The 12,743-nt window shown below is 37.8% G+C and overlaps 1 protein-coding gene across 2 annotated transcripts in view; it reads left to right on the top strand.

Moving 5' to 3' along the window:
- The window catches only part of CRYBG3 (crystallin beta-gamma domain containing 3), a 110,567-nt gene that overhangs the window by 59,073 nt on the left and 38,751 nt on the right, over positions 1-12,743 (top strand). For both annotated transcript variants that reach the window (XM_004772999.3, XM_013046117.2), the window contains 2 exons: positions 1,285-1,418; positions 6,656-6,782. In XM_004772999.3, the coding sequence (XP_004773056.1) occupies positions 1,285-1,418; positions 6,656-6,782 (261 nt within the window). The remainder of the gene's footprint in view (positions 1-1,284; positions 1,419-6,655; positions 6,783-12,743) is intronic.

Raw genomic sequence — 12,743 nt, forward strand, 5'->3', positions numbered from 1 at the left:
CAAGTTAAAAAAAAAAAATACTTAGTCCTGTATTGGTCTGGGATATGGTCAGAGCTCCTCAGGTGATTCTAATAACATGCAGCCAAGGTTTCGAACCAGTGACCTAAAATATACAGGATTAGCTCTGACACTTTCTCAGCGATTCCTGTCTTAGGCTCTTCAGGTGTGACAGGCTCGGTCTTCCTTCGATGTTTGCAGTTTGACAGGTTGTAGAGGTATATGAATGAAATAACTATCATATAGTGATGGCTTACTCATCAAAGAATTACTGCTTCTTAGTCTGATTGGGTTCAGCATATGTAGAAAGTCTTAAATATAACTTCAAATATAGCACCCTGTGAAAATTTAAAATTTGGAAAATAGGAGCCGTAGTGTGTATTTTTTTCAGCTTGTTTGATGTTATCAATTTTTGGAAACAGGGAAGCTATAACTTGTTCAGTGCTTTTAAGCATGGGGCCTTATTTTGCTGTTTGTACACAATGTATGCCATCAGCCACAAATAGAACCAGGTGATAGAGTGTGGATAGATGAGTGCTGTTGTCACCATTGTCACTTCCACATACTAAAGGCAGGTGGGTCATAGTTGGGAAGTAAAGAGCACCAAAATGGTGGAAGAGAAATATTGGTACCAATTCAAATTTGAAGTAAATGAAATGCTAGGAATGGATTTCCCGCTGTACTTACCCCCCGCATATATGAACCCAGTATCCAAAAAAAAACCATAATTTTTCCAATCACTTCTTTTTATTAGAAGGTTTTGTTTTCAAATTCAGGAATTTACATATCTTTTATCAGTGAATAGCAACTGCCATAGAAGCAATTAGTGTTACAAGAAGCGGCCATGTTTTCTCAATCCAGTAGATAATTTATTGTGCCGTAGAACCTCTGTAGAGAGGGTTTTGTTTTGTTTTGTATTGTTTTTTTCTAATAGGGAAAATTCACAGAAGGCAGGTCTGTATTAAATTCCAAACAGTGAGCTAAGTTTGGTTAATTTAAGCATCCATTATAAGACCTTTTACCCTTTGAGATGGTCCTAGGATTTGGGTCACCAGAACAATGGCATCATATTTGACTGTTATTATGAGAGAAACATGCTATTAAGATATTTTATCTTTACAATGATAACTCACATATTCCTTGTGAATATCAGACAGCATGCTATATTGTAAATATTAATAAAAAGGACAGTGATCCCTATGTCAGAGTCTTTAGTTTCACTTAAGTAAATGAGTTTTGTGTCTATTCCAAAATACAAGCATGTTAATTTTCTTTCATATCTTGCAGGTTATTATTTATGAAAAACCTCACTTCCGTGGACAGGCCAGAGAGTTTAGTGAACACATAGATTCTGTCCCAAAGTTTTTAAAAAATAATGGGGATTTTCATGGAATTGGATCAATTCGTGTCATCGGTGGAGTGTGAGTGTTATATTTACAAATTTGATTTAATAGTCAATTTTTATAGGTCAGCATAAAAAATGTGCCAAGCCAAGCATAAACAATGTGTTTTAATCTAAAAATATTACCTCCCTTCTGGAAGGTACTCTTAAAAAAATATTAGTCACTGGCTTTTCTGTGAACTCTTGTTTTATTAGAGAGTTTGAGGTAGATTAAATGTAGAAAATAGTTTCTAAAACTTAAAACAGTATTCTAAACACAATATAGAAGATAAAAATTACAAAAAAATATATTTATATTTACAAACTTCGGACATGAATGAGAACCCCAGTTTTTATTCTCTATTCTGTGGATCTTAGTTGACCTTCTGTGCTGAGGATCTTGGCAGTGAGTCCTTCATTAAAGAAGTAGCCTAGGTTGTGTGTCTCCCAAGTCAAGGATTTTTTAAATTTTTTATTAATATATAATGTATTATTAGCCCCAGGGGTACAGGTCTGTGAATCGCCAGGTTTACACACTTCACAGCACTCAACATAGCATATACCCTCCCCAATGTCCATAACCCCACTCCCCTTCTTCCAACCCCCCTACCCCAGCAACCTTCAGTTTGTTTTCTGAGATTAAGAGTCTCTTGTGGTTTGTTTCCCTATCAATCTCATCTTGTTTCGTTTTTTCCTTCCCTATCCCCAAACCCCTCACATTGCCTCTCAAATTCTTCCTATCAGGGAGATCATATGATACTTGTATTTCTCTGATTGACTTATTTCACTCAGCATAATACCCTCTAGTTCCATCCATGTTGTCACAAATGGCAAGATTTCATTTCTTTTAATGGCTGCGTAGTATTCCATTGTATATATATACCACCTCTTCTTTATCCATTCACCTGTTGATAGACATCTAGTTTCTTTCCATAGTTTGACTATTGTGGACCTTGCTGCTATAAACATTCGGGTGAATGTGCCCCTTCGGTTCACTACATTTGTATCTTTAGGGTAAATACCCAGTAGTGTGATTGCAGGGTCATAGGGTAGATCTATTTTCAACTTTTTGAGGAACCTCCATGCTCATTTCCAGAGTGGTTGCACCACCTTGCATTCCCACCAACAGTGTAGGAAGGTTCCCCTTTCTCCACATACTTGCCAGCATCTGTCATTTCCTGACCAAGTCAAGGATTTTTAACATTGGTTACCCTCTGGCCCTGTACTGTTTTTGAGGAAGCACCCCCCGAGAACCTCTCAGTATAAACCCGAGTGTCACCAGTCATTGGTACCATCCTAGTATCAGTCAGCAGTTTCTGGGGCAGGTACCCCAGAAAAATCTGTGAGTGCATTGGGATGTGCCTTTGTATTTGTATCCTGGCAGATAAAAATCAGAAGAAGCTTTCTTCATAGTTTATTTGCCATTGTCGACCCAGTTCTAGAGTTCCTCTAGAAACACTGTTGGTCTCTTTGTTGATACAATGGTTTATTTGGAATATTAGTTCATTTTAATTTAAGTATTGATGTCTTATTATTTGTAGTAATATTATAAAACTTGTTTATGCTATTCTATCATAAGATGCTACTAAACCATTATATTCATAGGTGTTAAATGACTGGTCTAAGATCACTCAAGAATCTGTATTTAGGGGCGCCTGGGTGGCTCAGTGGGTTAAGCCACTGCCTTCGGCTCAGGTCATGATCTCAGGGTCCTGGGATGGAGTCCCGCATCGGGCTCTCTGCTCAGCAGGGAGCCTGCTTCCTCCTCTCTCTCTCTCTCTGCCCGCCTCTCTGCCTACTTGTGATCTCTGTCTGTCAAATAAATAAATAAAATCTTTAAAAAAAAAAAAAAGAATCTGTATTTAAAGACTTAGACTTTGCAGTTTCTGGCAGTAAATCTAGTGATGGCTACACTAGCCAATATGGATATAAAGGAGAATGTGCCATATATTAGATATGTAGAACATATCCAAAATTGGTCTAACATATTGTAATGTAACCATTTAATTCTTTATCCTTCAGTTAAAAAAAAATGTTTTGGATAAATTTTTATTGTGTCCTATTTATTTGTACTCTAATCTATGAATACATACCCTTCTTCTTAACCCTGCTAAATATTTTTGCATTTTCTTCCCTTTGGGATCTGAATGTTTTTCCCATTAACTAGATCATGATTTGCATTGTTTTCTGAGGGTTTTTTTGGTAATTTTATTTTATTTTTTAAATTTTTATTTAATTTAAAAATTTTTTTTAATTTTTAATTTTTATTTTAAGAAAATATTATTATTTGAAATAGAACGCAGGAGAAAAATTTCATGTCCTTATTTAAAAGTGAACAGTTGAGGGGCTCCTGGGTGATACAGTTGATTAAACATCTGACTCTTGATTTCAGCTCAGCTCATGATCTCAGGGTCATGGGATCAAGTCCTGTGTTTGGCTCACTGCTAAGCACAGAGTCTGCTTCTCCCTCTCCCTTTGCTCTCTCTCCCCTGGCTCTATTTCTACCATTTTTCACTTTTTTTTTTTTAACTGTTTAACTGCAGGTAGTAGGAACTCTGTCCCATCTTGAGGAATCTAGGGAAAGTGAGGTTGATGTTTCTTCATTTTTCTCAGATAACTTCTGTTTTTAAATATTCCAGATGGATATACAAATTGATTCTTAAAATTTTTTTTAAAAGCTGAGCAGATTTTTGAACTATCATCATTAATAATTTATTAATCTGTCTTTAATATTAAGGTCTTCTATATATATTATTATTATTCCCATTCAGATATATTAAAGGCATGTTCTGAGTAGCCACATTTATATAATGAAAGCCACATTTAGAATTTGAAAGTTTTCCTGTGCAATTTATTTTCACATAATAGTTTAAGAATAAAATAATGTTTTTTTTTTTTTTTAAGATTTTTATTCATCTATTTGACAAACAGAGATCACAAGCAGTCAGAGAGGCAGGCAAAGAGAGAGAGGAGGAAGCAGGCTCCCTGCTGAGCAGAGAGCCCGATATGGGGCTTGATCCTAGGACCCTGGGATCATGACCTGAGCCGAAGCCACCTAGGCTTCCGTGGGTATTTTTGTAAAAGACCCACTAAAGTCTTACCCAATGTTGGTCTTTTTACATATTACAAACCCACTAAGATGTATTCCAATGCATGTGGACCTCTTCTTCCCCAGTCACATACACACCTATATGGTGAGGGCAAGGATGGATTCATGATTGCTGAGTGGTTACTGTTATTTTGTACCCTATGGAAACAATTTTTGGAGTAGTTTTTTTCATTTTCTCAAAACAATAGTAGTCAGCCCTACCCAGCTTTGTTTGTCAAGCCCCAGAATTCAGAAGTCCCCAACCTAGGAGCTCAAAGTAGTCATCCTAGAGTCTGCCCCATTGGAGGGGGTCCCATTCTAATAACAAAGTGCCTCAAAAGGCAGATTGAAGCAGGTCAGCATGTGTGATGAACCATCTATGCCCACATTACATTCATTAGCTGCTGTGAATTAGTCCATTAAAAAGGTAAGTTTCATGGAGGAACTTAATGACTAATGGTTTTATCAGTGTTCTATACAGTTTTTGATTAGAAGTCCAGAAAGTGTCCAGTCAGTTAAGTGTCCTGGATGGGTGGCTCAGTCAGTTAAGTGTCCAACTCTTGATCTCAGCTCAGGTCTTGATCTTAGGGTCACTGGAGTTCAAGCCCTGCATTGGGTTCCATGCCGGGTATGGAGCCTACTTTAAAAAAAACAAAAATAAAAACAAAAACAAAAAAGCTTGTGCCCCTGGAAGGTACTCTGCGAAAGTGCTACCCATTGCTATTATCACCACTGATAATATGGTGGGAACAACACTGCCCACCTATAAATATTTATAGAAGTATTTTAATTGTGTAGGCCATCAGGGCTAATGTCAGCCCATTTGCATTTCTCTGCTAAACCCACCAGTAATGTGTTTTTTTGTTGTTGTTGTTTTTTTTAAGTTTTTATTTTAATTTCAGTTAGTTAACATATAGTATAATATTAGTTTCTGGTGTGCAGGACATGTGCCCTCCATATTCCCTATCATCCATTTCAACCACCCACCTCCCCCCACCTCTGCCACCCTCCTCCCTTGTCAGTATCACTTTGTTCTCTATAGTTGAACGTCTGTTTTTTCATTTGTCTCTCTCTTTTTTCTCTTAACTCATTTGTTTTGTTTCCTAAATTCCACATATGAGTGAAATCACATGTGTGTCTTGAAATGGATTTTCACTAAGTGATAAAGGAATATTGAATTATTTTCTCTTTTTAAACACTTTTAAAAAAATTATACATAATATAAAATTTACCATTTTAACCATTTTTTTTAATAAACATATATTTTTATCCCCAGGGGTACAGGTCTGTGAATCACCAGGTTTACACACTTCACAGCACTCACTAAAGCACATACCCTCCCCAATGTCCATAATCCCACCCCCTTCTCCCAAACCCCCTCCACCCAGCAATCCTCAGTTTGTTTTGTGAGATTAAGAGTCACTTATGGTTTGTCTCCCTCCCAATCCCATCTTGTTTCATTGATTCTTCTCCTACCCACTTAAGCCCCAATGTTGCATCACCACTTCCTCATATCAGGGAGATCATATGATAGTTGTCTTTCTCTGCTTGACTTATTTCGCTAAGCATGATATGCTCTAGTTCCATCCATGTTGTCGCAAATGGCAAGATTTCATTTCTTTTGATGGCTGCATAGTATTCCATTGTGTATATCAACAGATGAATGGATCAAGAAGATGTGGTATATATACACAATGGAATACTATGCAGTAATGTGTTTTTGATGGGAAACCCAGTGAGAGGTTCCTTTGATTTACAACCTAAATAAATGCTAAATACAGTAATCATTCTGTGATTCCAGAAGGGCTTTCTCAGTAAAATAAGAATAATTATTTTTGAATCTCAAAATGGGTTTATAAGTTTACTCATTGGCTATTGGTACTTTCCATTATTTTTTACTTTGCAGACTATCCTTTCTCCACATTGAGATATGGTATCAGGTCATACCACAAACATTTAACGAGCATTGCTCTATCACAATCCTGTAAAAACCCTTTGTTGGGAAAATCCTCCAAACTATAAAGCTGTTGATCCTTGAAGCATACAACATCTGTCTGTCTTTATAAATGGTAACAAATGTGTTGCTTTTTAAAATACGATAATACACAATGAGGTACTTTATCATGATTTTCTCTTTTTTTAAAGTTTATCTTATTAATGTCTCATTTGGATGTCCTTTGTATTTCTAGGTGGGTTGCCTATGAAAAAGAACATTTTAAAGGCCAGCAATTCTTGCTTGAAGAAGGAGATTTTGAAGACAGTAATGCCTGTGGGGCATTAAGTGGCCCCATCTTGTCTTTCCGGTTCTTACAAGCTGTGAGTTATCATCATTGTTCTTAGTTTTCTGCTGGTTTTCTGTCCATAAAAGCCAAACAGAGTTGTGATAGAACATGAGGTTATCAAATGTTTGGAATACCTGAAAGCATTATGCTGACCTGCTTATATGGCTTGCCTGCTTTTCTTAATGAATACTTACGGAATTGATGGATGAAAAGCAAACCTAAGTATTTGTTGAGCACCTGCTTCATGAGCCGGATTGTGTCAGATGCTGGTGAAACAGTGGCCAGAGTCTCTGTCCTTGCTTTCAGAGAGCTGGCAGTCTGATAGGGAAACTAGGACTTTCATAAATGCTTGATAATGTTTGCCTATGATCTGATTAGGCACCAAGTACTCACCAGAGAAAGGTCAACTGCTCCCACTTGGGAACAGGAAAAGATAACTGTTGAACAAAATTTCAGGTTCAAGAATTGGCCAAGTGGAGAGGTTCCAGGACTGACTGAAGAAGAAAGGTGTAGGTGCTATTTTAGCAAGAGATTAACATATAAAAAGGCAAGGATATGAGTCAGTGGTTCTCAGCTAGAGGTGACTTTACCCCACTGCATTTGGCAGTGTCAGGAGACATTTTGGATTGTTATGACTTGGGGTGCGGGGTGGGGTGTGATACTGACATCTAGTGGGTAGAGGCCAGGGGTACTGCCAAACCTCCACAGTTCATAGGACAACCTTCTCACAACAAGATGTCATTGGGTCCAGGGACACCTGCATGACGCAATTGGTTCAATGTCCAACTTTTGGTTTCTTTCTTTTGGTCGTGATCTCAGGGTCATGAGATCCAGGCCCTCATCGGGCTCTGCACTGAGCACGGCAGAGTCTGCTTGAGATTCTCTTTCTCCTTCTGCTCTTCCTGCTTGTGTGTGCTTACTCTCTCTCTCTGTAAAAATAATCTTAAAAAAAAAAAAAAGAAAAGTCATCAGGTCCAAAATGTTAATAGTGCAGAGATTAAGAAACCCTCATGTAAGTGAAACTGGTGTGTTTGGCAAATACAATTAAGTCAGGATGTTAATAAGCAGAACTTCGGGAAAATGAGACCAAGAGCCAGATAATGAAGGGTATTTTATGCATATTGAAGAGTTCAGATTTTTTTTCTTGATTTGACCTTGAGCCTCTCATGGATTTTAGGCCTAGTGAGCAAGATTAGATTAGAAGTTTCACAAGATCTTCTTGGTAACTCTTGAGAAAAGGTTTGGGGTGAAGAAGATAAGTCTGAACACTATAGGACTCCAGGTGGAAGCTGATGAGTTCACAGAAAAGAGATAAATGTTAGAGAGTTCTGTAGGATATCAGGGTTTATCAAACATTGCTCATTTTCCTCACCAGCTCTAGAGACTTTTTAATGTGTTCACAGGGACATACTTTCTTAAGATTTACCACTGTAGTCTCTTTTCCATAGTAATCTGTATCCATATAAACCCTGAACTGTCTGGAATGGTTTCCAAAGCCCTTTTTGAAGGAATTGATATTGAAGTGAAGAGTGATTATGGGGTCTGTATGGACTTTGAGTGAGCACAGGTTGGTAGTGTGCTCTGGTCCTTCAGGTTTTTATCTGTTGGGGCCCTTCACCTGGTCAGGCAGGAAGGCCAGAATGGGAAAAGTAGCATAGGGAACAAGGGAGCTTTTTTGGGGTGGGGTGGGGTGGGTGAATGATCTTTTTTAGTAAGAACGTGAGTTGGAAATCAGTTCTACCTAAAAGACATATAGGACAGTCCACTGAAGACTGCACACTGAGTTTGCTTGAGCAATGGATAACTTTTGAGGTATTTAGTCCACCAATCCTATTCTGAAAGGGTTTTTCTCTACCCAGCTCTTCCTTACTTGACCACTAAAAGGCAAGCAAGACAAAACAAGATAGAACCTCATCTTTTATTTTAGGTCTTCATGACCACATGCATTCAGGGAACTATGGGTCGTGATTCAAAGTGTCTTCCACCTAATATTGAATAATTTTTAATTTTTCCCTCTTTATTTAAAAAGCAGTTGAACAGAAGCATTGCTGATTCTAGAAATGTTCAACAGTGAATGTGATGGCACCTTCCCAGGATGACTGTGACTAAAACACGCAAACAAATAATAAAACCCCAGGTCACTCCCTGAAGTCTCCCAATAGTAGAAAATGTGAAGAGATATAAATACTATAACTATATAGTTAAATAATTAGAGGGTATTTGGTATAGACAGTATGATAATATACATTGGAAAAATAGGCAGGAATTGGCACATTGATTACTGTTACAGAGAAAAGTTTTGAGCATTTACAAAAATAATGATACCATTTTTATATAAGTAAATGAAAATGCCCTTTTTAGAAAATCCTCTGTTCTCTTAAAATAAGATTTTTTAACAATTAAAAGACTACTTGCTAGCTTATAAAGATATTTTGTCCTTGTCATTATAATCTTGACATTTATCAAGAACTTATTAATGGCCTTACATGCATACTTATACTTAATCTTCATGAGATAGAAGATACTCTTCTATGAGATACTCTTATGTATGATCTTTATCTTACAGGTACAGAAACAGAGGATCTGAGAGGTTAGGTACCATGCCCAAGTGTAGAGCTGTGATATCTTACTCTAGAGCCCATGTCAAATTATCTTTTTTTTTTTTTTTGTTATAGAATGATTAGACTAAAAAAATCTTAGCAGAAAACCGGATTTCATTCAACCAAAGGCTTATTAGCATTTCATCTGTAGCTATAAATATATGGTCACATTGCAGACCAATACATATGTATAGTAAATATTTACATGGTTTTCAGACAGTTTGTAATTTCATGTTCACTAAAATGTTTTCAGTTGAAATATTTTATATTCTCCAGATATAGCATATAGTTGGGGAGGAGTTTGGTTTTTTTTTACTTTATTGAGATATTATACAAAACCTGTACATATTTAATATATACAATTCAACGACTTTGTGGATAAGTGTGCACCTATAAAACCATCACCACCATCAAGTGACAGACCTATCCATCTTCTCCCAAAGTTTCCTTCTGCCCCTTATTTTTTTGTGATAAGACATAGCATAAGATCTACCTCCGAAAATTTTAAGTTTATGATGTAGTTAGGCATAGGATTTTAAAAACTCTGTGGTTGTTTGGGTGCCTGGGTGGCTTAGTTAAGTAAGCGTCTGCCTTTGGATCAAGTCATCATGATCTTGGGGTCCTGAGATCAAGCCCCAAGAGGGGCTCCCTACTCAGTGGGGAATCTGCTTCTCCTCCCCCCCTCCCACTATTATCCCTATATCAAATAAATAATAAAATCTTTAAAAAGAAAAAAAACCTCTTATGGTTCTCTTCATCTATTGAAGGTAACTGGTAGAGTTGACATGTGACATCTTTTCATATCAGTTCTCCTAGTGTTCCTAACCTGGGAAGAAATGAAGGGCTATATGTAAGATCTAAGTTGAAATAATATAAACAAAAGGATAGAGAGAGAAACTGTACAATACAATGCAATTTTCTAATGTCTTGGCTTCAGTATGCAGAACACTCTGGATCCACTAAGGTCAAATTCTGGACATTTTCCTTAGGGATAATGTAATCTGTGTCACAGAGTACTTGGAGAAGACAACAGGAAATATGTTTCTAATTCCAAATGAGTCAGGCAGATACATAATGACTTTGAGTTAATTTTTTTTTTTTTTTTTTTTTTTTTTTTTTAAGGAGAGGTCCAGAAGAATACAGGAGTATTAGGCTCCAGGGATTAAAAGGAATTTTTTTTCCTTGGCTTCCTGGATAAAACTTTCTTGGTATGCTGATTTTTCCTCAGTTTTATACTAGCTTAACTTTTGGATTTGCTTTTATTAAGATTTCCAGTCTTGGGGCCTCTTTTTAGATCTTTGAAACCGGGTGGTATGCAATGGAGATTATTATTTCTTCTGAATTAATGGGTATACCAGATCTCCACTGGTGTCTTATATTACTTTGTCCACCAGAGGGTTATAGCACAAGGGCTCCGGGGCAGTTCAGCTGTGGGATCTTATGGAATTTAAGAACACCCAAATTATAAATTCTTAAAAAGGCATATCTTTGGTCCTGAAGCATCTGCTTATTGGTTTTTGGCTTGTTTTTGTTTTTGTTTTTGACAGTGGGGAGTTCTGTACTAGAGACCATAGTAAGCTATCCAGATTTTCCCTTGGATGTAAATGCTTCCAAAATGGAAAGCAGAGTACAGATTTGAGTTCATTTCATCATTATTCATTCTTAAACAACAGTGCTCCACTTAAGACTTTCATAATTATTTTACTTGTGCCTGGTAAAGCAAGATGCCAGTAACATGAAAACCTCATAGTGCCTACCATGGACATGATTCTGAGTGCCTGTTGCAGTCACCTGAACAAGGCAGTTAGAGGTTTTGGTTTTTGCGTTTTGTAGGGTTTTGCATGTCTTATATCACACTTCATACATGTGATCCCTGGAGATTTAGCCCCAGGTGATTGGATTTGGCTTAGAGTTAGAGCTCAGGGACACCGTATTGATGGTAACTAGTCAACCAGATCAGACACTGTATATTTGGTAGGTTTGAGAGCAAAATGCAGAGAGTGTGAAAACCAGGAGAATGGCTCAGAAAGGTGCTTAGAAATAAGATAGAAGGCAAAAGCTGTAAGGCAAGCAAAGCCATGAATACACAAAAGCAAATGTAAAGAAGAGAGTGATGCCACTTAAGAGGTGCCTGTGGCCTTCGGCCAGGTCTCAAGGAGTAGCAGGCAGAGTAGAAAGGACACAAACTCAAGTCACATGAGTACATTTGTTTGTGAAATTGTATGCTGCCAGCTCTTGGACTGGGTCCTGTGATAGCACATCCCTTCTTCCTTCCCTGCTCACCTCCAGCCTTGTTGCCAAGCAGCCCCAGCCTGCTTGCCAGCTCACTCTCCCACAACCCACACGGTAGGACTTATGCAAATCATTGCTCAAGTAAAGTACATCACATCATAAGTTGTTTGTTAATGAAAGGGCACAGACACAGCACATTTGTACATGTCCATATTTATTTCTTAATGTCTTGTCCTGTTTTACTCCAACACAAAGTAATAACCTTGGCATTACAGCTTATCCTCACTTCCCTATTCCTGCAGCCCTCATGGAGAGTACAGAACAGTTGTAGGGGCAGAAGTAGAAGCAGAGATGGGACATTCCAGAGTCACCAGAGTAGGGGAGTAGAGGTCCATATAAATTTTTGAGAACTGCTGAACACCCTCCCATTTATGGTTGGGCCTGATTGGTTAGTGGCTGTTGATAGTGGTTCCTGCCCAGGACCAGACAGGGCCCCCTTCAGTTCATCACATTGTATCCTCACGGCCACCTTGAGCTAGTTACGTACTTTCATGTGAAACAGTCATGTTCAGGTTCTTCAGATGATGGAAGTTGATGTTGTCAGGACAACCAGATTTGCTGGTGTGCCTCCTAGGCTGTAAATGTATTTCAGTTGGAAGGCTTGCCTTGAGGACTTTAAGGCAAATCACTCATGGGCTATCAAAGCCTTGCTTTAAGGTATACACACACACACACACACACACACACACACACACACACACACACACATTTACACTTATATATATTTATATTGGCAAAATAGCAAATCTGTGTCAAAATAGATAATGTGTGTGCTTATATATGTATATATATGCATGTTTATGCATGTATATTACACATATATGTAAAATTTCAGGGCTTAAGGGAGCTCAATAATGATAAAAAAGGACAAGTGTTTTGAGAATAACACGTTATGTTAATAGAAGGAGGGATGGGGACAGTGAGGTAAAAAAAAATCACCCAGCTCTCATTTTTTTTCTTTTTTTAAGATTTTACTTATTTGAGAGAGAGAGTAAGAGGGGGGTGAAGGACACAGGGAGAAGCAGGCTCCCCACTGAGCAGGGAGCCTGATGCAGGGCTCAATCCCAGAACTCTAGGATCATGACCCAAGCCAAAGGCAGACA

The sequence above is a fragment of the Mustela putorius genome, unplaced genomic scaffold, assembly GCF_011764305.1.
Source record: "Mustela putorius furo isolate JIRA1106 unplaced genomic scaffold, ASM1176430v1.1 tig00003834_pilon_pilon_pilon, whole genome shotgun sequence".
Classification (NCBI taxonomy): Eukaryota; Metazoa; Chordata; class Mammalia; order Carnivora; family Mustelidae; genus Mustela; species Mustela putorius.